Source organism: Pelodiscus sinensis, chromosome 20 (assembly GCF_049634645.1).
Source record: "Pelodiscus sinensis isolate JC-2024 chromosome 20, ASM4963464v1, whole genome shotgun sequence".
NCBI lineage: Eukaryota > Metazoa > Chordata > Testudines > Trionychidae > Pelodiscus > Pelodiscus sinensis.
Genome location: NC_134730.1, coordinates 29,099,461 through 29,119,499, shown reverse-complemented (window position 1 = coordinate 29,119,499; position 20,039 = coordinate 29,099,461). Strand labels below are relative to the sequence as shown.

The following is a 20,039-nucleotide window of genomic DNA, read 5'->3' as shown; positions in this document are numbered from 1 at the left end:
ACGGGCTGCTGGCGCTGCCCAGGCGCAACCAGAGGGCAAAGCGTCCCGCCCCCAGCACGGCCTGCTTTATTGGATGGATGCAGCCGGCAAGCAGCCCAGGTGGGGAGGGCTGGACAGTCACTAGCCGGGTGCACACACTGCACCTGTCAGGTGGCAGGGCAGGGGCCGCGCGGGGCCAGGGCAGAGGGAGGCCAGGCCTGCAGGCAGACCCAGGGACAGCGCTCTGCCCTTCGGCTGCCCTGCAAGGCTGGAGAGCAGGGCCTTCCCAGGGACACAGCGTGCTGGGCGCTCCCATCCCACGGGGAAGCCCGAGTCGGAGCCCTACACGGCCGAGCACAGCAACTGCTCCAGCCAGGCAAGCTGGGAGCAAGGCCCAGGCGGGGCAGGTGGGTTCAGAGGGACCTCTGGCCACTGGCTCTACACGAGGGACTTGGACTCCCCAGCAGGGAGCCCGGCTGCCGACTGGCCCCACCTGTCCTGCAGGAGGCGCCGTGGCACAGAGCAGAGACCCTCACCCTGCCTTTGGGTCATTTAATCTGTAGCGGCCTGGCCCCGACCCAGCCAGGCCCCGAGCGCTGCCTGCAGCCACGAGGCAGGAGTGCATTGGTGTGAGCGGCTCCAAGCTGCTGTGGGCCGCAGGAGATGCCGGGGTAATAGAGCCGCAGGGCCGGGCGCCACAGGGCCGGGCGCCACAGGGCCAGTCTCGGAGCAGCTCCTGGACATGGCCAAGTCCCCGAGAGCTCCCCGCTGGCACCCCGGGCGGTGCAGGGCTGGCAGCCATGCAAGGGACCACGGGGAAGCCTGCAGCGACGGCCTTTCACCACCAGGTGCCGGGGCGTGCCATTCAAGCTGCCCCCCTTTCACACGAGATGCCAAGACAGAACCCCGAGACTGTCCCGGGGATCCAGGCCGGCCGAGGCACTCCCCCTGCGGCGCCAAGCTCTGCGTGCCCCACAGGCCCGACCCCGGGACGTCCCCGCTCCGGTCTCTGCAGCTCCCTTAAATAAATTCAATCCCTTCGTATTTCGTGGCCCCGATGCGGGTCTCTGGCAGCAGGACACGCCCGTCCAGCGTGAAGGCCATGATGTAAGTGGCCACCTTGCCATCGTCCTCCTCGGACTTCAAGGCCACAATGACCTGGTCGTCTGTGTCCGGGACGAATTTGAAGGAGGAGAAGCCGTGGGTGGGGACGGCAGCCCCCACGTGGCTGACTGCGATGTTGCTGAAGTCCGGCGTGGCCCGCAGCAGCAGGTTGGTGCCCCGGTGCTCGTCGGCCTTCTCGTCGTAGCGCTCGTGGCTGGCCCGGCGTGGCAGGAAGAACCAGCGCTGCAGCCTCTCGCTCCAGGCGGCCGATTCGTGGATCAGGTACCCTGGGTGGGTGGGGCTGGGGTGAGAGTGACCCTGAGGAGCTGTGGCCTGGCCAGCAGTCAGTGCTGTCGGGACGTGCCCCTGGCCAGTCTCCTCTCCGTGCTCACCTGGGTACTGACCAGCCTTCCTTCCCACTACTTTATGTCCATGTGTGGAACGAATTTTGCTTTGTGCACCACCATGGAGCCATGCAACAAGTCACCTCCACACTGAGGTGCACAAACTTCATTCTGCACATGGCCGATTACGCGGGGGTGGAGCCGAGGGGCTGGGCGTGAGGTGTTGGGGGCAGGAGGGGTTCCAGGATGGGCTGGGATGTGGGCTCTCCCAGGGAGCGAGGGTGGCAGAGCGGGCTCAGGGAGGTGAAAGGAACGGCAGTGTGCAGAGCTGCCTCCCCCCAGGAATGGCCCAGAACATAGGGGCTTTCCAGACGGGGGTCCCAGGCTGCAGCCTCTAGAGCTCCTCCCTCAATCTGGCCTGCTGCCCTGGCTGGCGGAGAGAGGTGCCCTCTGGCCCCAGCAGGGAGCTGCCGTGGCTGGGGGAGGAGGCTGTGGCAGCTCCAAGCCCGGCGGCTTATAGGGACCCTGGGGTGGGGCTGAGGCTCCCTTTCCCAGGGCAGGTGAGCCGGGCCAGCACAGCCCCCGCCAGGATTCCAGCTACGCTGCGTGGACGGTACAGAGCCGGCAGCCAGCCAATCTGGACCAGGCGGGAGGCCAGCCAGGCCGGCGTCCCTGCCTGCAACTCCCCCCCCTCCCCCCGTGGGGGCAGGAGAGGTCCAACCCCCCAGCAGCTTTAGCACTTTCATTGCCCCCCCCCCAGCCTCGGGAGAACCAGGAATCCTTCCAGCCCCGCCTCGTACCTGGAGGCCTGATGCCAGCCGCTGTCCTCAGCGCGTTGTAGTTGGACACCCAGTTCTCATGGGCCACGTCCCCCTTGGACCCGACCACCTTCACCCACTCGGGGTTCTCGTTCATCACCTCCCCGGTGGTGGTGGTCCACTCCTTCCCCAGGCCGCCCACGAACAGCCGCTCGTCCTTCACCGCCAGCCACTCCGCTTTGAAGCCTGGCCAGCAAGACGCCGCGTTAGCTTGCCCTGGGCCCCATGCGGTCAGGGGAAGGGGCGGACGTTGACGCAGGGGGCCCCAAGCAGCAGCAGACCGGGGGGTCCCCTCAGCAGGCAGGGCTCTGGGAGGGGGAATCCTGTGGGTCTGACCCACGGGAGGGGCTGGGCTACTGACCAGGAACGACGAGGGAGAGGCAGAGCTCACCTTTGCCCACGGTACCATCCCCGTCCGACAGGATGACCCAGGGCACCACCTTGGTGCCCTCGATCAGGTACACCACCCCGGTCCGGTCGTCCACGGCGTACAGCCTCCCGTTGAACACGACCAGCTCCGAGAGCTCCATGCCCCGGCCCTTCTCGGCCAGGTGGGACTCCAGCACGCTGTCGGCCCGGTCCCACTCCACCGTCACGCGGTCCCCGCTGGCCGACAGGCTCAGGTAGCCCTTCCGCAGGTAGCTGAACCAGGTGTGCTCCTGCGGGCCCTTGGAGCCCGTGTCCAGGTCGGCGATGACGGCGATCCTGTAGCGCACCCCTTCGGCGCTGCGCTGGGGCGGGGACAGGGGGTAGGTGTCATTGTACCGGGCCCCCGGCGGCGGGCCAAGGCGCCAGGTGTGGGCATTGCCGGGGGCCGGCCTGCCGGTGGCCGAGCGATGAAAGCAGAGCAGGAGCAGCACCAAGGCCACGCTGAGCGAGGACACCAGGATGGCTTTCCAGCGCAGGCGGAAGCGGGGGTCGGTGGCCTTCGTCATGGACGCGAGGACGGGCAGGCCACCGACGCTGATCCGGAGGGGGGGCATAGACTCACTCCATTGCGGGCGCGGGCTGGGCGGGGCGGGCATCAGGGGCACCTGGCAGCAAGCGAGAGGCGACCGGGTGAGAGCTGGACTCTGGCAGCCGCCCTGCACTGGATCGCAGGGACAGGGCTGCGCTCCCATCCCACGAGAGCCAGACAGCCCCCGCCATCCCCCGCCCTCCACCCGCCCGCCAGATCCCCAGCTCCGCCAGACCCTGCTGCCGACGGTACATTCCAGGGAAGGAGGGGCGGGAAGGGGCCTCGGGAACCCACGGCTGTCTGCGCCAGGCAAGGGAAGCTTAAGGAGGCCTCACCGCCCCCCTCTGTACCCCCCGCACAGCCCAGGCACCAGTAGGCTGAGGAGCTCTCGGCCCCAGGCAATTCAGTGAAGCCCAGCAGGGAGGCAGAGGGGGCCGGGGCTCTGCCTTGGGCCCCAAAGGACCCGCTCCACTCCCAGCCCCTCTGTGGGCTCCTGGTGCCCAGGTGGAGGGGCCCAGGCCTCAGAGCGCGCCAGCCGCACACAGGAGTCCCTCCCTGCTGCCCCCAGGCACAGCTTGGCTGGGAAGGGCCCCACAGCCCCAAGTCACGGGCACGGGGGCAGAGTGGGAGACGCAGCTGCAGCACTGGCCAGCCCCAAGGGAGGCCCCACAGGAGGGAGCATGAGTGGGCGGCGGGACCCAGGTGCCCAGGCAGCAGCCCCTTCCAAAGCCAGCAGGACCAAGGCGCCCAGGCCCCTGCCCTGAGCCGGCAGGTTGCACAGGCCGCCGAGGAGGGAGGTCCTCCGGCAGCCCAGGGGCCCTGTCCCACAGCCAGCAGGAAGGGCCTTCGGGCACTTGCCTTGGTGGAGCTGGGGGGCTGGGCCACGCCTGAGGGTCCCTCCCGCAGGGCAAGCAGCCGGCGGGGCCCAGGCGGGGCCCAGGCAGGCCCGGCTCCCTGTCTGCCACGGGGCAACAGGTGGCAGAACAAGTTGCAGCTGCCTGTGCTCAGCCCCTCCCCGAGCAGGATCCAGGAAGCAGCAGCCAGCTCAGGGTCAAGCCCTACCAACCCCTTAAAGCCCCCGCGGCCCTTCGCTGCCCTCCCCGGCCTGGCCCCGCCCCGCCCCGCGGGCTCACAGGTGCCTGCACCACCCCTCGGCCATCCAGGACCCCCCTCCCGCCCCTTCCCCCGGGGCCCACAAGCTGCAGACCCGTGCAACCCGGGGAAGTCACTGCCTGCCAGCCTGGGGGGTGGGGACTCCCTAGTCAGCGACAGGGGCCGAGCCCCTCATGGCCAGGCCAGCCCCGGCTAGACAAGCCAGACCCGAACGGGCTCTGGGGCGCGGCGCCTTCGCCCCCTGGCCCGTTCCGACCTGCTTCACCTTTCCTGGCGGGGCCGCGGCTGTCCCAGGACTGCTGTGGGGCAGCCCTCTGCCTTCCCGCGCCAGCTCTGCCCCGCTGCTGCCCGCCGTGTCCTGCCAAGGTGGCCACGCCTGCAGCCGGGTCCAGAAACGCCGGTGGAACCAGCTCGGGTCACCCCGCGCCCACGCACAGGGAGACGCCTTCCTACCCACGCAGCAGACAGCCCCCCGCGAAGTCCCCACCGCCACGGCCAGCGCCCGGCTGAGACCCTGGCCAGCAATACCCCCGAAAGCTCCCTGGGGGGGGGCGGACGAGGGGGGGCTACCCCAGCTCCCCGGGGGGGGGGACGGGGGGGCTACCCCAGCTCCCCGGGGGGGGGCGGACGGGGGGGCTATCCCAGCTCCCCGGGGGGGGGGGGCGGACGGGGGGGCTATCCCAGCTCCCCGGGGGGGGGGGCGGACGGGGGGGGCTACCCCAGCTCCCCGGGGGGGGGGCGGACGGGGGGGGGCTACCCCAGCTCCCCGGGGGGGGGGGCGGACGGGGGGGGGCTACCCCAGCTCCCCGGGGGGGGGCGGACGGGGGGGGGGGCTACCCCAGCTCCCCGGGGGGGGGGCGGGCGGGGAGGGGGGCTACCCCAGCTCCCCCGGGGGGGGGGGCGGACGGGGAGGGGGGCTACCCCAGCTCCCCCGGGGGGGGGGGGCGGACGGGGAGGGGGGCTACCCCAGCTCCCCGGGGGGGGGGCGGACGGGGAGGGGGGCTACCCCAGCTCCCCGGGGGGGGGGCGGACGGGGAGGGGGGCTACCCCAGCTCCCCGGGGGGGGGGGCGGACGGGGGGGCTACCCCAGCTCCCCGGGGGGGGGGGCGGACGGGGAGGGGGGCTACCCCAGCTCCCCGGGGGGGGGCGGACGGGGAGGGGGGCTACCCCAGCTCCCCGGGCTGACAGCCCCTGGCCGAGCTGCGCTGAGCGGTCGGAGCCGGCGGGGGGGGGGGGGGGACCCGGCCCCCAAGGCGAGGGGAGAACCGGGGCAGCGGGACGGGGCTGGCGGGGGGGCTCGCGGGGGCCGGCAGTTGGGGGCGCCCCCGGCCAGGCAGCCCCCCAGCACCGGCCTCAATGGGGGCGGGGAGGGGGAGGGGTCAGACTCCTGCGGGGGGCGGGGCCAAGGGCCCCCCGGGCCCCCACTCACCCGGGCTCCTCTCGCGACGCTCCGGCCGGTGGGAAGGGGGGGGGGCAGAGCACGGCGCAGCCGCGGGCTCGGGGCCTGCAGCTCCCGGCAGGCCCCGCGCGGGGCACTACAGCTCCCGGCAGGCCCCGCGCCACTGGCGCCCCGGAGCCCGCTGGGGGATGTAGTCCGGACAGACCACGCCCACTGCCAGGCCCCGCCCCCAGGCCGGTGGGGGGGGCTCAGAGGGCTACTTTAGGGAGCGAGCGGGGGCGCTTGCAATGGTGACTGGTGCGGGCCCCCGGGGGGGCTCTTATGCCATGAGCTGGGGGGTAAAAGAAGGAGGGGGCAAGCTCCCTGGGGGGGGCTAGTTCCCTGGGCTGGGGGGGGGCCCAGGTCCCTAGGAGGGGCTAGTTCCCCGGGCTGGGGGCGGGGCCCAGGTCCCTAGGGGGGGCTAGTTCCCCGGTCTGGGGGCGGGGCCCAGGTCCCTAGGGGCGGGGCCTAGTTCCCCGGTCTGGGGGCGGGGCCCAGGTCCCTAGGGGCGGGGCCTAGTTCCCCGGGCTGGGGGCGGGGCCCAGGTCCCTAGGGGGGGCTAGTTCCCCGGTCTGGGGGCGGGGCCCAGGTCCCTAGGGGCGGGCCTAGTTCCCCGGGCTGGGGGCGGGGCCCAGGTCCCTAGGGGCGGGGCCTAGTTCCCCGGGCTGGGGGCGGGGCCCAGGTCCCTAGGGGCGGGGCCTAGTTCCCCGGGCTGGGGGCGGGGCCCAGGTCCCTAGGGGCGGGGCCTAGTTCCCCGGGCTGGGGGCGGGGCCCAGGTCCCTAGGGGGGGGCTAGTTCCCCGGGCTGGGGGAGGGCCCAGGTCCCTAGGGGCGGGGCCTAGTTCCCCGGGCTGGGGGCGGGGCCCAGGTCCCTAGGGGGGGGCTAGTTCCCCGAGCTGGGGGAGGGCCCAGGTCCCTAGGGGCGGGGCCTAGTTCCCCGGGTTGGGGGCCAAGCTGCTGCAGCTTGTGTTAAAGCCGCCCAGGCAATAGCTGCCAGGGATGGGCCTGCCCTAGGCTGCAAAGGGCTGAGGGTCGGGGCAGGAGCCTCCCTCCTCTTGGGGAGCCTGGGCCCCAGCAGGCGTGAACGGGGGCCTCCTGCCCAGGGAGCTGGACGCTGGCGGCTGCTCCCCAAAGTGCCAGACAGACAGGAGGGGGAGTCCTGCTGCCAAGCCCTGCTCTGTGCTCCCCGCCCCCACACGCCGCCGTCCATAGGCAAACCGGGACGGCCTCCTCACGCCCTGCTCTTTTGGGGGCCCAGGGATCGTGAGGCCTGGTGCGGCGGCAGCTCCCCTCCACTCACCACGTGGGCGGCAGGAGCTGGAGCGGCCCAGCCTCCCGCTGCTCCGCCATCCTCCCAGCCCCTTGCGCTCGACTTCTCAGCGGCGACGGGAAACTGAGTGCCCTGCCCCGAGGCGCCCCCTGCCTGCCCCCCGGAGAAGCGAGGCTCAGTGGGGTGGGAGGGCGGCACAGTGGAGAGGGGCGGGGGGACGTGAGCTCTGCTGCCATCGCCCCAGGCCTCAAATCCCCTGACGCATTAGGGGAAGGGGGCAGTGGGTGGAGCAGCATGTGGCCTGCGGTGGGGGGGGTGTCCTGGGCCCCATGCTTGGAGCCCTGGGGGGGTTGCCCCAGGCCCTGAGTGCAGCCATCCCAGCCTGCAGCCTCAGCATCCTCCCACAGCCCTAGCCAGGCCGCAGGCAGCAGCCAGCCCAGCACAGGCTCCGGTGCAGCACCTGTGAAAACAGCCTGCCCAGCTCCTGGCTGGCCAGCGCCGTTCCAGTCTCGGCTGTGCCCAGGGGGCTGGCTGGGAGCCTCGTGGCATTGCAGGCGTTGGGGCTGGTCTTTCCGCCTCGCTGAGCCACTGGGAGGCTGACAGCCCCCCTCCTTGGCTCCCGCCTCCCACATCTGGAGTTGAGTGCTGGCTCGGGCACCCTGCAATCATAGTCCCGGACGGCAGCGCTGGGCCTGGCAGGCCCCGGGCGCACAATGGTTAACACAGGCCCAGCTCACATCTGGCAGGGGAGGGCCGCTCTGCCGGGCTTGTCCCATTTCTTCCCTCTCCTCCCGTACGCTGGAGAGAGCGCGTTTCCGCCCGGGATGCAGGAGCAGCACAGGCGGCGATAGAGGGGCAGGGAGCGCAGCTGCCTCGGGCCAGGCCCCCCACTGCACCCCAGGGAGGGGCGGAAGTGGCAGCTTGATGGGGCGGCTCTAGGGAGACGAGGCCCCGAGACAGGAGAGAGAAACGGTTCCGGCCCAGCCAGCACCTTGGGCTCCAGCCGCCGAGGCACCAAACCTGCCACAAGTACGTGCAAGGGCGGGCGGGCCGCGGGGCACCGGGGCTGGGTTAGCAGCTTGCCAGCGGCCAGGGCTGCCCCTGTTCAAATAGCCAAAGAAGGGCAGCACCTGGGCTCACGGCACAGGGCTCCCCACAGCCTCCGCTCGCCAGCTGCATGGAGCACCTGCAGCCCTGGGCATGGGCGCTGCCTGCGGAGTCTGGCCGTGCTTCCCACCGCGCTGGCCCCTGCTGCCCGAGGCAGGGGTGCCAGCTAGCAGCACGCACCTCCACGCCCCCAACACTGCTCAGGGCAGCCCCTGGCAGTGTCTGGCCTGCACCCTTCCCCAGGGCAGGGCTGGCATCGCCAGCGAAGGTGCCCTGGCCCTGTCCAGCTCGTCCCCAGGGCAAAGCTCCAGCGGTGTGCCAGTGACCCGGCGGAGCCTGGCATGCCTGGAAGGGGTAGCGACTGGCTTCCTTGGGCCCGTGCCCAGCACTGTGTCACCCCAGCATTTGCTGGGTAAGAGATCTCATGGCCTGGGAGGGCCAGTGTCTGCCCTGTCCTCTGCCCCCCTCCCCCATCCTCTCCCCTCCCCACCCCACCACAGGGGGAGCACACAGACCCGCCTGCCCTGCTCCAGCTGCCTTCCCTCCCCCCCAAGGCCCCTCCTCCTCTGGCTCCATGGACTGCCGGTCCTGGAACTGATTGCAGGCTGTTTTGACTTGCAGGCTGGAGGCTTTCTCAGGCCGTGAATTTACATAACCCAGGCCCCTCCTGGCGCACGTCCAGCCTGGACAGGAAAAAACAAAGTTCCGGTAGCAAGCGGGCGCGCGTGTTGGGGGTGCCCGCGCCTTGCCTAGGCGGGCTTCTCCCTGGCCGTGGGGCCGAGCAAGAGGGCGCGGGGGAGCGCTGCCAGCGCGTGAGCCAGGAACGCCAGGCGCTTGCGTCCTAGTCCTGCCCCAGCATGGCCTGGGAACCAGACCCTTCCTCGCCTGGCTCAGGGGGCTCAGCTCAGTTGGCCAGAGCGCCGGGGAGACGGGTTTGCCCCCGACGGGGCCTGCTCTGGGCTCCTGCAGGAAACGCCCCACTTCACTGGCAGCCTCTTTGCCCAGAGAAAGAGAGGCTGCCGCAGGCTCGGGTCGTGCGCTTTGCACACGCATGGGCACCTTGCACACTCACCCATGTGCACGCACACTTCCACCAAACTGCTCAGGCCTGCGTGTGCACACGCTCACTCGGCACGCAGCCCACGGGCGGCAGAGGGGGGACGCCAGGCATTTGCTGCAGGCTCCCCTCTGGAATTCTGCGGCTGATCCGCTTTGTCTCTATTCCCCAGAGAGGGAAGGGGAGGAGGGGGGCGGGAGCATGGAAGGGAGCAGGGAGGAGCGCCGCCTCCCATGCCAGGGGACATCCTTGGGCGCCTGACGGGGAAGGGATGGGTGGGCACAGCCTCCCCGGCAGTCTCAGCCGCTGCGAGTGCTGGAGAGGGCACCGTGCCCTGCCGTGCCGCAGCCTCCCCATGCCGGCCTTCAGCAGGGCCCCGGGGAAATGTGGAGGGGACGGACCCGACCCTTTGCCAAGCAGGGACCTGGGCGGGGGTTTCCCTTCGGGGGCTCTTGGATTGCTCCCAGCCCATCCCTTCCCTGGGGTGCTCTGGCTGGGATTAGCGTGAGTCTGCCCTGGAGCTCCGGCCACAAACCAGAGCAGAGGCATTGGCAGATGCCCCGATGGGCATCCTATGCCCCCAGCCGCCCTATTGCCAGGGCTCTGGGGCCCTGTCCTGGGCACAAGCCCTGCCCCGACCCCCCCGCCTGCAGACTGCCCGCGGTCCGTCCCCAGCCTCCCCCAGGCCCCAGGAAGCCTGGAGCAAAGCCCCGGGGGGCTTGTTTCTGCCTGTCTGACCGGCTGGCCGGAGGATCAGACCCAAAGATGCTTAGTGAGTAACTGGGATTATGCCCCAAACGCCCTGGCCCCCCAGGCAAACTTCCCCCTCTAGACCAGTAGAGCTGCATTAAGGCAACCCAGTCCCCTCGGCACCCCCAGCCATCCCTCCTGTGGCCAGAAGGGCAGGGAGGGGCGTTGCCACGTGCCTGCCAGCGCCCGGGGCTGGAGGCGGCTGGCGGGGCCCTGGGAGCAGCAGAGCCCTTGGGGTGCCCAGCCCAATGCAGGCAGGCCTCGCTGCTGCCGTGCTTCCCCCTGCACGTGCCCAAGGCCCCCCCGCAGGCTGGGCCGGCCTTTCAATTCTGCCATAGCCAGCTGGCTCCGGGCCCGTCGTGCTCCTGCATCAACCTGGCTTCCAGAGGCACCAGGGCAAGAGGAGCTGTGGACTCACAGCCCCCATCTGGATCGGGCCCTGAGGGGAAAGGCTGCAGCCCCCTGGACGGGGCACCGCCTGGGTCGTGCCTGTGGCCACCTGCCCCCACTGCCCCAGGGCTGGCCGTGACGTGAGTGTGAGGCCGGCAGCTGCACAGTGCCCCCCCCCCCCCCCCCCCCCCCCCCGGCAGCTGCCTGGCTTCTCAGGCAGCCCCCGGAAAGCTGGGATCCTGCCACCCTCATCTGCCCCTGCCTTCCTGCAGAGGGGCCCCGTGCGGCCCAGCGCCCCTGGCGGCCAGGAGATGCCAAGGGGTCCTGCCCATCTCCTGGGCGTCGGCTGGGCCTTGCCGCGAGGGGCAGCGTCTGCCCAGCGCGGAGCTCGCTGCCGGGGGAAAGCAGCAACCGTCCTCGGCCCCTGGGGCTTGTTTCCAGCTGTGCAGTGTGCCCATCCATGGCCACGGCTCGCAGCCCAGGGGCCTTCTGCCGGCTCCGTGGAGCCGCCCCCTCCGGGCTCGGGCGACAGGCTGCGGCAGGACCGCCCGGGTCAGCGAGCGGCCGCTGGCTCCTCTTCAGCCTCTCACACCAGGCAGGCAGCTGGGGCAGCCCAAGGCCGGTTCGTGCCAGGCCCGCCCAGTGGCCGTGTCCTGGGCTCAGACACTCAGGCCAGCGCTGGGGAGGGGGCGGCAGAGCCGAGAGCTGCTGCCGGAAGGGCGACGCGGAGCTTTTGGGAGGGGCCAACAGGGACCCCCCTCCTACTGTCCTGGGCAGCTGCTCACGCGGGCGCCCGGCCTGGCCCTGACCTGCTGCAAGTCCGGAGGAACCAGAGGTGGGAAGAGACCTCCCAGCCCCCAGCCCCGGTGCCCTGGTGCGATGCCTCCCGAACGGAGCTTCCAGCGACTCCCCGCCGGGTGCCCGCTGCCGGTCACGCTGCCAGACCCCTGGGCGTACCCTGGGCCGGGCCCCTGCCAGCCCCCTGGGCCCCTGCCAGCCCCGGGCCCCTGCCAGCCCCCTGGGCCCCTGCCAGCCCCGGGCCCCTGCCAGCCCCCTGGGCCGGGCCCCTACCAGCCCCCCGGGCCCCTACCAGCCCCGGGCCCCTGCCAGCCCCCTGGGCCGGGCCCCTACCAGCCCCCTGGGCCCCTACCAGCCCCGGGCCCCTGCCAGCCCCCTGGGCCGGGCCCCTACCAGCCCCGGGCCCCTGCCAGCCCCCTGGGCCGGGCCCCTGCCAGCCCCGGGTCCCTGCCAGCCCCCTGGGCCGGGCCCCTACCAGCCCCCTGGGCCCCTGCCAGCCCCCCGGGCCCCTGCCAGCCCCCTGGGCCGGGCCCCTACCAGCCCCCTGGGCCCCTGCCAGCCCCCCGGGCCCCTGCCAGCCCCCTGGGCCGGGCCCCTGCCAGCCCCCTGGGCCCCTGCCAGCCCCGGGCCCCTGCCAGCCCCCTGGGCTGGGCCCGTGCTCCACATTGCAACTGGGAGGTGCCTTGAGGACGAAGCAGCAGCTTCCTCCCCACAGCCTGGCTCCGGCTCCGGGGCGTGGAGCCAGTCTGCAGCCCTGGCCCTGTTCCCGCGAACAGCCACTGCAGCCCGGCCCCCATGCGCCTGCCCCTTGCCCTGGGCTGGGCCTGGTGGGGCGTGCCTGCTCCGCAGGGCAGATCCAAGGGCCGTGGCCCAGAGGAGCTGCATGGAGGGGGGGCACTGAGGCCTCCCACGCTGGGCCTGCCTGGGGCGCCACAGACCTTGTGACCCAGTTCTCAGCGCGCCTCAGTACTGCGGGGGGGGGGGGGGCAAGGCAATCCAGGCCCCCTCCCCCACAGCTCTGCGGGCTGCCCCCCGCCAGCCCAGGGCTCCATCTCCATCTCTCCCGCCCAGGAAAGCTCCCGGACACCCCCTGCCGCCCCATGCTGGGGCCTGCCCAGGCGCCTGGCGGGGGCTTGTTCCTCACTGGCCTTTCCCCCAGCAGGATGGAGGGGCCGTGGGCACTGAGCCTGCTGCTGCTGGCCTGCCTGCTGAGCCAGCCCAGCCACCCCCGGGAGGAGCTGACATGGGCCCCGCCCCCCCGCCATGCCGCCAGGTGAGGGGCAGAGGGCACGGACTCTCGCATGGGGCTTCAGCTGGGCTGAAGGAGACCCTGCCCCAGCCCCCGGCGGGCCAAGAGGCATCGCCGGGCCCTGCAGCCGCAGGGGGACCAGACGGCGCATGCAGCTTGGCAACTCCTGCTGCTGGGGGAGGGGCAGGGCAGCGGGGTGCCCCCAGCTGGGGTGCATAGGGTGGGGCAGTGCGGTGTCCCTAGCTGGGGGAGGGGCAGGGCAGTGGGGTGCCCCCAGCTGGGGTGCATGGGGTCAGGCAGTGGGGTGTCCCTAGCTGGGGGAGGGGCGGGGCAGTGGGGTGCCCCCAGCTGGGGTGCATGGGGTGGGGCAGTGGGGTGTCCCTAGCTGGGGGAGGGGCGGGGCAGTGGGGTGCCCCCAGCTGGGGTGCATGGGGTGGGGCAGTGCGGTGTCCCTAGCTGGGGGAGGGGCAGGGCAGTGGGGTGCCCCCAGCTGGGGTGCATGGGGTCAGGCAGTGGGGTGTCCCTAGCTGGGGGAGGGGCGGGGCAGTGGGGTGCCCCCAGCTGGGGTGCATGGGGTGGGGCAGTGGGGTGTCCCTAGCTGGGGGAGGGGCGGGGCAGTGGGGTGCCCCCAGCTGGGGTGCATGGGGTGGGGCAGTGCAGTGTCCCTAGCTGGGGGAGGGGCAGGGCAGTGGGGTGCCCCCAGCTGGGGTGCATGGGGTCAGGCAGTGGGGTGTCCCTAGCTGGGGGAGGGGCGGGGCAGTGGGGTGCCCCCAGCTGGGGTGCATGGGGTGGGGTAGTGGGGTGTCCCTAGCTGGGGGAGGGGCGGGGCAGTGGGGTGCCCCCTGCTGGGGTGCATGGGGTCAGGCAGTGGGGTGTCCCAAGCTGGGGGAGGGGCGGGGCAGTGGGGTGCCCCCAGCTGGGGTGCATGGGGTGGGGCAGTGGGGTGCCCCCAGCTGGGGTGCATGGGGTGGGGTAGTGGGGTGTCCCTAGCTGGGGGAGGGGCGGGGCAGTGGGGTGCCCCCAGCTGGGGTGCATGGGGTCAGGCAGTGGGGTGTCCCAAGCTGGGGGAGGGGCGGGGCAGCGGGGTGCCCCCAGCTGGGGTGCATGGGGTGGGGCAGTGGGGTGTCCCTAGCTGGGGGAGGGGCGGGGCAGTGGGGTGCCCCCAGCTGGGGTGCATGGGGTGGGGCAGTGGGGTGTCCCTAGCTGGGGGAGGGGCGGGGCAGTGGGGTGCCCCCAGCTGGGGTGCATGGGGTGGGGTAGTGGGGTGTCCCTAGCTGGGGGAGGGGCGGGGCAGTGGGGTGCCCCCAGCTGGGGTGCATGGGGTGGGGTAGTGGGGTGTCCCTAGCTGGGGGAGGGGCGGGGCAGTGGGGTGTCCCTAGCTGGGGGAGGGGCGGGGCAGTGGGGTGCCCCCAGCTGGGGTGCATGGGGCGGGGCAGTGGGGTGTCCCTAGCTGGGGGAGGGGCGGGGCAGTGGGGTGCCCCCAGCTGGGGGAGGGGCGGGGCAGTGGGGTGTCCCTAGCTGGGGGAGGGGCGGGGCAGCGGCTCACCCCACCACCTCTCAGCGCAGCCCTGGTGTGCCGGTCTCTGGCTCCCCGGGCATGGCAGCACCAAGGGTCGGGGGCAGGCGCCCTCCCTGTAGAGCCGGCGCCCAGCTCCCCGGCCTCAGCGCTGCTCTCCCATTGCCACCCCCAGGGCCAAGCAGGACCCCGGGAAGCGTCATGGCAGCCTGGAGCAGCCTCCCCCCACCCAGTGCGTCCGCTGCTGCGACCCCCCCCAGCACGCCCCAGCTCACCCCCTCTACCAGCCTGTGCCCCAGATCAACATCACCATCCTGAAAGGTGAGAGCAGCCAGGCACCCCGCTGGCGGGGGCAGGGGAGAGGCCGGGCCTGCCTGGCTCGGGCTGGGAGAGGAGAGGCCCGGCTCCCCCAGCCACGTTCGGCCTGGAGGCTCCACGGGGGAATCGGCCCAGAACCGGAGCACAGGCGCCGGGATGGCTGCGGGGAAGTGGTGGGCCTGCAGGCAGCCGGAGCTGGTGCCTGGGGGGGAGGTGGCTGAGGAGGCCAGGGTGGGGGGCACTAGGGCTGGAACGCAGTCCAAGCAAGGGCCCGGCAGGCGGGCGGCTGCAGGGGAGAGAGCTGTCCCGTGGGGGGTGCTGCAGCGAGGGGGCCAGGCTCTGCTTGGGGCCCCACGGCTGTGAGCTTCACCCGGCCCCAGCCAACAGCTCCGAGTGGGCCAGGGTGGCGCTGGTCTCTCCGGAACAACCCGTGTCCCTCTTGCCTTGGCCAGGGGAGAAAGGGGACCCGGGCGAGCGAGGCCTGCAGGGCAAGTTCGGCAAAGCGGGCTCGGCAGGCAGCCGGGGCCACGCGGGGCCCAAGGGACAGAAGGGGAGCGTCGGGGCCCCCGGGGAGCCCTGCAAAAGCCACTACGCCGCCTTCTCGGTGGGCCGCAAGAAACCCCTGCACAGCAACGACTACTACCAGACCCTGCTCTTCGACACCGAGTTCGTCAACCTCTACGGCCACTTCAACATGTTCACCGGCAAGTTCTACTGCTACGTGCCCGGCATCTACTTCTTCGCGCTCAATGTGCACACCTGGAACCAGAAGGAGACCTACCTGCACATCGTGCGCAACGGGCTGGAGGCCGCCATCCTCTACGCCCAGCTGAGCGACCGCAGCATCATGCAGAGCCAGAGCCTCATGCTGGAGCTGCGGGAGCAGGACGAGGTCTGGGTGCGGCTCTTCAAGGGCGAGCGAGAGAACGCCGTCTTCAGCGACGAGTACGACACCTACGTCACCTTCACCGGCTACCTGGTCAAGTACGGCGGGGAGCCCTGAGCCGGATCCGGTGGGGTAGCCCTGAGCCGGATCCGGCGGGGAGCCCTGAGCCGGATCCGGTGGGGAGCCCTGAGCTGGATCCGGTGGGGGAGCCCTGAGCCGGATCCGGCGGGGAGCCCTGAGCCAGGACCAGGGGAGAGTCCTGAGCTGGATCCGGTAGGGGAGCCCTGAGCCGGATCCAGTGGGGGAGCCCTGAGCCGGATCCGGCGGGGAGCCCTGAGCTGGATCCGGCGGGGAGCCCTGAGCCGGATCCGGTGGGGGAGCCCTGAGCCGGATCCGGTGGGGGAGCCCTGAGCTGGATCCGGTGGGGGAGCCCTGAGCTGGACCCGGCTGGGGAGCCCTGAGCCAGGACCAGGGGAGAGCCCTGAGCCGGATCCGGCGGGGAGCCCTGAGCCGTATCCGGCGGGGAGCCCTGAGCCGGATCCGGCGGGGAGCCCTGAGCTGGATCTGGCAGGAGAGCCCTGAGCTAGGACCAGGGGAGAGCCCTGAGCCGGACCCGGCTGGGGAGCCCTGAGCCAGGACCAGGGGAGAGTCCTGAGCCAGGCCTTCCCCAAGGCCGAGCTCAGCTCTCCTGCCATAACCAACTCTCCTCTCCTCTTCCCGGAGCACACGCCTGAGCCTCCTGCCGCCCCCTCGCAGACTGCCAAGCCCCGTCACGCCTGCACCGGCTCCTCTCCCCTTCCTTACCTCCGTCCTCGCACAAGGATGCTCTAATACGATCAGCGCCCCCCCCGGCCCCCGGGCCTTGCTCAGATAAGTGGGATGAGATGTCCTGCGCCGGCCTCCCTGCTGGAGTGATTTCCCCAGGAGGGGAAACAGGTGTCACTGAGGAGTGGGGAGTCCCCGAGCCCTGCCCCCCATCCACAGCCGGACGGGCCTCCCCGGCGGCAGGTAAAGCAGAAGGGTTGTTGGTTCCCAGGGACACAGCGTAGCCCAGACTTGTTGTTCCAGGAGCTAGGAGCAGCCAGTGCAGCCTGTCTTGGGGAGGGGGCCCAGAGTCAGGGCCCCTCCCTGCATCTAACCCTGCCAAGATTCCCCCAGCAGGTTCAGCTTAAAGAGAGCCTGCGCCATTGTCTGTGCTGGGCTGGGCAGCCTCACCCAAAACTCCCAGCCGGGCACCCGTGCAGTGCCCAGGGAAACTGAGGCACACACCCAGTTACTAGAGAGCAGCACAGGACAGCAGAAATCCCATGCAACACAAGCGAACAGAGCCAATACAACCCCGCTTCGTCACAACAGGCCCTCCTGGGGCAGCCGGCGGCGCAGGCTGGTTTCACCAGGATGCCCAGAGTTCTGGCCCAGCGCCGGGGCGAGGAGCCTGCCACAGGGTGTGACGGTGCATTGGGGGTCCCCCGTCTCCTGCACCCCCATAATGGCACGAACAGACTCCACCAGCCAGTAGAACAGAGGTGGTTTATTGCTTCTCCAGGATACAGCCCAGCACAGATGGAATCTGGTTACAGGGCAGGCCTAGGATGCCTCAGCCCCCCTTGATATGGGGGGGGGTCTGGGCTCCTAAACCCCCCAGCCTTTGCTGAGGCTGCTTCCTCCATGATACCAGACAGAGACTAACCAACTCTCCTCCAGCCCTGCCCCCCAGCCCGGGGCGGCATCCCCCTTCCTTTGTTTCTCTCCCTGGGGGGTAGCTGGTCAGACAGGTTCTTAGCCCCCTTTGCATAATGACTCATCCCCTGCCCTGCTGGGCCGCGCTGCAGCCAGTGGGGGTCGCTCACAGCCCCAGCAAGGTACCAACACTACGTCACACAGGGCCATGCTTTGGACAGGTCTGCCTCGTGGCTAACGCACCGGAGCCTGGCGTGCCCGTCTGCCCGGGGCAGGTGGCCCTTTGTGGGCTAGCGAGGTGGGTGCAGACGTGGCCTCCCTGGCCGAGCGGTGCTTCCCGTGTCGCCCCCTTGGGGTGCAGCGCATCCCGCCCGACACCACGGTGACCGCGCGTCGGGTACCCCCCGGCCCTGCACCCCGTCTGCTGCAAGAGGAGACTCCGCCCGCCAGTGGAGTAGGGAGGGCTTAGTGCTTCTGTGAGGTACGGCACGGCCTGGGTTCTACGAGGGGCAGGCAGCCTCAGACCCCTTGGGGTGGGTCCACAGGCCCCCGAACCCCAGTACTCAGCTTAGTCCCTTCTCTTCATGTTTTCCCGCCAAGGCTGCCCCTTCCCCAAACCAGCCCCTTCCTTTGTCCAGACCCCTTCCCTGCTCAGGTGAGAACCGGCTGGGCCATGGACTTCATGGCAGGAGGGCCTCAGGGCCTGTCTCCTTGCCCCAGGGCAGAGCACCGGGCTCCCTGCTGGGGACGGGCAAGGGCAGCTCCCTGGAGGCACCTGCTCCATTCCCAGGGCCTGTCCCTCTGCGAGTCCCTGTGAGGGGCCTGGGGCCTGGCTGGCTGACCTGGGACTCCCCACAAGACGCCCTGCAGACGCCTGAGCCGGGCCACTGTCTACTGGCCTCAGCAAGCGGCAGCAGGGCTCTGGGCCCAGCCCTCTGCCAGGAGCACAGGGACCGCTCTGTGCTAGGCGCCTTTGTGCCGCCCCACGACATGTGGGCCGAGGTGCCTGTCCCTTGGCGTCCCTGGCGGGGCTGGGGGCAGGACCCAGTGCTAGGAGCTGGGCATGTAGCACATGCGCTTCCCTCCCCAGCTCGCTGGAGACAGCAAGAGCCCCCCTGCCCCAGGGGCTCTAGGCCTGCAGCCCCCCAAAGTGATGATCCCAGCAGGCTCTGGCCCATGCCCTGACTGCCACAGAGAGGAGGGGCAGGGTGACAGAGGGCAGCCCCTGGAGCAGCAGGCAGGTCGGGGAGCGAGGGCACTTCTGGGCTCAGCCAGCAGCAGTGCCACAGGGCTACAGCCATGTGGAGCAAGGCCACAGGATGCTGGGGGATTCCTGGCCGCATGCCATGGGGTGGGGCCCGGTGCACGCGGTGTCAGAGCAGGGGGCAGCGCGACGGAGAGGGGGTGTTGGCAGACACAGGATCCAGAGCAGCAGCTGAGCCCCGGGTGTTCTGCCTGGGCCCCGAGCGCCCGGTCGCTGTGGAACTCCAGGGGCCAGGGCCTGCGGCCATGCGAGCCCACATTGGCCTTGGCCGCTGAGCACAGCACAGGGCCTGTCCTGCCGTCTTGGGCTGGGCGGGCCCTTGGAATCGGGCCGGGCCAGCCAGCCGGCGGGGTGGCTTCCAAGAACACTGGGAGAGGCGTTCTGGGGTGGAGCTGGGATGAGGTCACCCATGCCAGAGTCTGTCTCGCAGGGCTGGGGGGACATTCCTGGTGCTTGGAGTCACGCTGAGCCTGGGGCTCCCCCCATGCAGGGTTCACCTGGGGTGCTGCTCCTCGGCCCTGGGGGGGCATTCCCGGGGCAGGGGAGAGAGGGGCTGCCTGAAGCGAGCAGGGTATGAAACGCAGGCGGCGGTGGCGGTGATCACACGGAGGTGGCCCTGGTGGGAGGGGCAATGCAGCTGCTCCGACACCCCCTGGCAACAGCCTGGCCAAGACCCCGCGACAGGCGCAGCCTGGTGCAGAGCCCAGCCCGCGTGCAGGCCCGGAGCCAGAAGAGAAACCTCCCAAAGTCAAACCCCAGGGATTGTCCCCGCCCAGGGCAGGGCTAGCAGGAACCGGGGCTGTCCCTCCACCCTCCCCGCCTCGTACTCTCGCCCTGCCCCGTCCGGCCTTCCCTTGCGCAGCTCAACTCCGGCCGGCCCCATCCTTCGTCCTTCGCTGCAGAAAGAAACGCCCTGCCTTTGGGAGCTGCGGGGCAGCAGAGCCCTTCAGGGCGGCCAATGAGAAATAAACACCTGTGGGGCAAAGCTGTGTCGTGGGGCGAGTTGTTCTAAAGCAAAGCCGCTCCCCGGCGGCAGGCCCAAGGGGCCAAGAGCATCGCCAGCTGCAGGGTGCCCGCTGCGCGAGCCGTGGCACCCTGGGGCCCGCTCTGCCAGACCCCCCAGGCCCCGGACCAGCCTCTGCCCTCTGGATGGGGGAGGGGAGACGTTAAATAGCGGGAGGGGCCAGAGGGATTTCTAGAAGAGCGCGCGTTCCCCAAGGTGCCCCCCGCCTGCAGCCAGCGAGGGCAGGAGGCACAAGCCTGAGAAACACTTGCCAGCCCTCCGGAAAGGGGCGCTCCTGGAGCCTGCCCGTGGGGAGCCTGGGGCAGGAGGGGGCGCGTTGCTCCCAGCCAGAGTCCATCAGTGTGGAGCGGGACAGGTCCCGCTGGCCCCGGGGCGGGGTGGCGCCCAGGCTCCTGCCCCAGGGTGACGAGGGGCACTGGGCCTGCCGGCAGGGGGAGGGGACCTTAAACTCAGTGCTTCTCCAGCGCCTTTTCTAGAGCGCCCCTTCCCCCAGCCCAGCCCAGCCCAGCGCCCGCGGGTTTTCCGCCACCGTCCCATCTGGGCACCCAGCCGGCGGCAGCGGGGCCGGAAAGTCCGGGTGTAAAGGGACAGAAAGAACAAAGCGCGGAAAACTCACAACGGGGCTTCAGCTCCCCCCGTGTCCCCCCCCCGAGAAACACTGGATCGCCCCGGAGCCTGTCTGCGCGGGGTGCAACCGAGCTCCCGGGGCCCCGCGTCCGTCTGTCTGCCCCGCCCGCCCGGGCCCCGCGTCCGTCTGTCTGCCCCGCCCGCCCGGGCCCCGCGTCCGTCTGTCTGCCCCGCCCGCCCGGGCCCCGCGTCCGTCTGTCTGCCCCGCCCGCCCGGGCCCCGCGTCCGTCTGTCTGCCCCGCCCGCCCGGGCCCCGCGTCCGTCTGTCTGCCCCGCCCGGGCCCCGCGTCCGTCTGTCTGTCCCGCCCGCCCGGGCCCCGCGTCCGTCTGTCTGCCCCGCCCGCCCGGGC

The 20,039-nt window shown here is 71.4% G+C and overlaps 2 protein-coding genes across 6 annotated transcripts; one reads left to right on the top strand and one right to left on the bottom strand.

Moving 5' to 3' along the window:
- Window positions 1-517: 517 nt before the first annotated feature.
- Window positions 518-5,889, bottom strand: CANT1 (calcium activated nucleotidase 1). Of its 2 annotated transcripts, none has more exons than XM_075904146.1 (4): window positions 5,746-5,889; window positions 2,637-3,279; window positions 2,228-2,431; window positions 518-1,370 (listed from the first exon to the last, which is right to left on the bottom strand). In XM_075904146.1, exons 2-4 carry the CDS (start codon window positions 3,268-3,270, stop codon window positions 1,000-1,002), a joined length of 1,209 nt encoding a protein of 402 aa, XP_075760261.1. In that variant the 5' UTR covers window positions 3,271-3,279; window positions 5,746-5,889; the 3' UTR covers window positions 518-999. The 2 variants fall into 2 exon arrangements, with proteins under 2 accessions (XP_075760261.1, XP_075760262.1); XM_075904147.1 differs by lacking the exon at window positions 5,746-5,889 and adding an exon at window positions 4,582-4,802.
- A 1,810-nt stretch (window positions 5,890-7,699) lies between these two features.
- On the top strand, window positions 7,700-19,932 carry C1QTNF1 (C1q and TNF related 1). Of its 4 annotated transcripts, none has more exons than XM_075904143.1 (5): window positions 7,700-8,052; window positions 8,752-8,838; window positions 12,285-12,398; window positions 14,066-14,211; window positions 14,661-19,932. In XM_075904143.1, exons 3-5 carry the CDS (start codon window positions 12,289-12,291, stop codon window positions 15,209-15,211), a joined length of 807 nt encoding a protein of 268 aa, XP_075760258.1. In that variant the 5' UTR covers window positions 7,700-8,052; window positions 8,752-8,838; window positions 12,285-12,288; the 3' UTR covers window positions 15,212-19,932. The 4 variants fall into 4 exon arrangements, with proteins under 4 accessions (XP_075760258.1, XP_075760259.1, XP_075760257.1 ...); XM_075904142.1 differs by having other exon boundaries at window positions 7,701-8,052; window positions 12,288-12,398; window positions 14,661-19,931; XM_075904144.1 differs by lacking the exon at window positions 8,752-8,838.
- The last annotated feature ends 107 nt before the right edge of the window (window positions 19,933-20,039 follow it).

Excerpts from the sequence above, each read along its gene's own strand:
- CANT1 (XM_075904146.1), bottom strand. The coding sequence starts at position 3,270 with ATGCCCGCCCCGCCCAGCCCGCGCCCGCAATGGAGTGAGTCTATGCCC. Across the intron at positions 2,432-2,636 it reads GGATGGTACCGTGGGCAAAG|GCTTCAAAGCGGAGTGGCTG; the intron begins GTGAGCTCTGCC and ends CTTGCTGGCCAG. Across the intron at positions 1,371-2,227 it reads GGCTGGCATCAGGCCTCCAG|GGTACCTGATCCACGAATCG; the intron begins GTACGAGGCGGG and ends CCACCCACCCAG.
- C1QTNF1 (XM_075904144.1), top strand. The coding sequence starts at position 12,289 with ATGGAGGGGCCGTGGGCACTGAGCCTGCTGCTGCTGGCCTGCCTGCTG. Across the intron at positions 12,399-14,065 it reads CCCCCCCGCCATGCCGCCAG|GGCCAAGCAGGACCCCGGGA; the intron begins GTGAGGGGCAGA and ends TGCCACCCCCAG. Across the intron at positions 14,212-14,660 it reads CAACATCACCATCCTGAAAG|GGGAGAAAGGGGACCCGGGC; the intron begins GTGAGAGCAGCC and ends TGCCTTGGCCAG.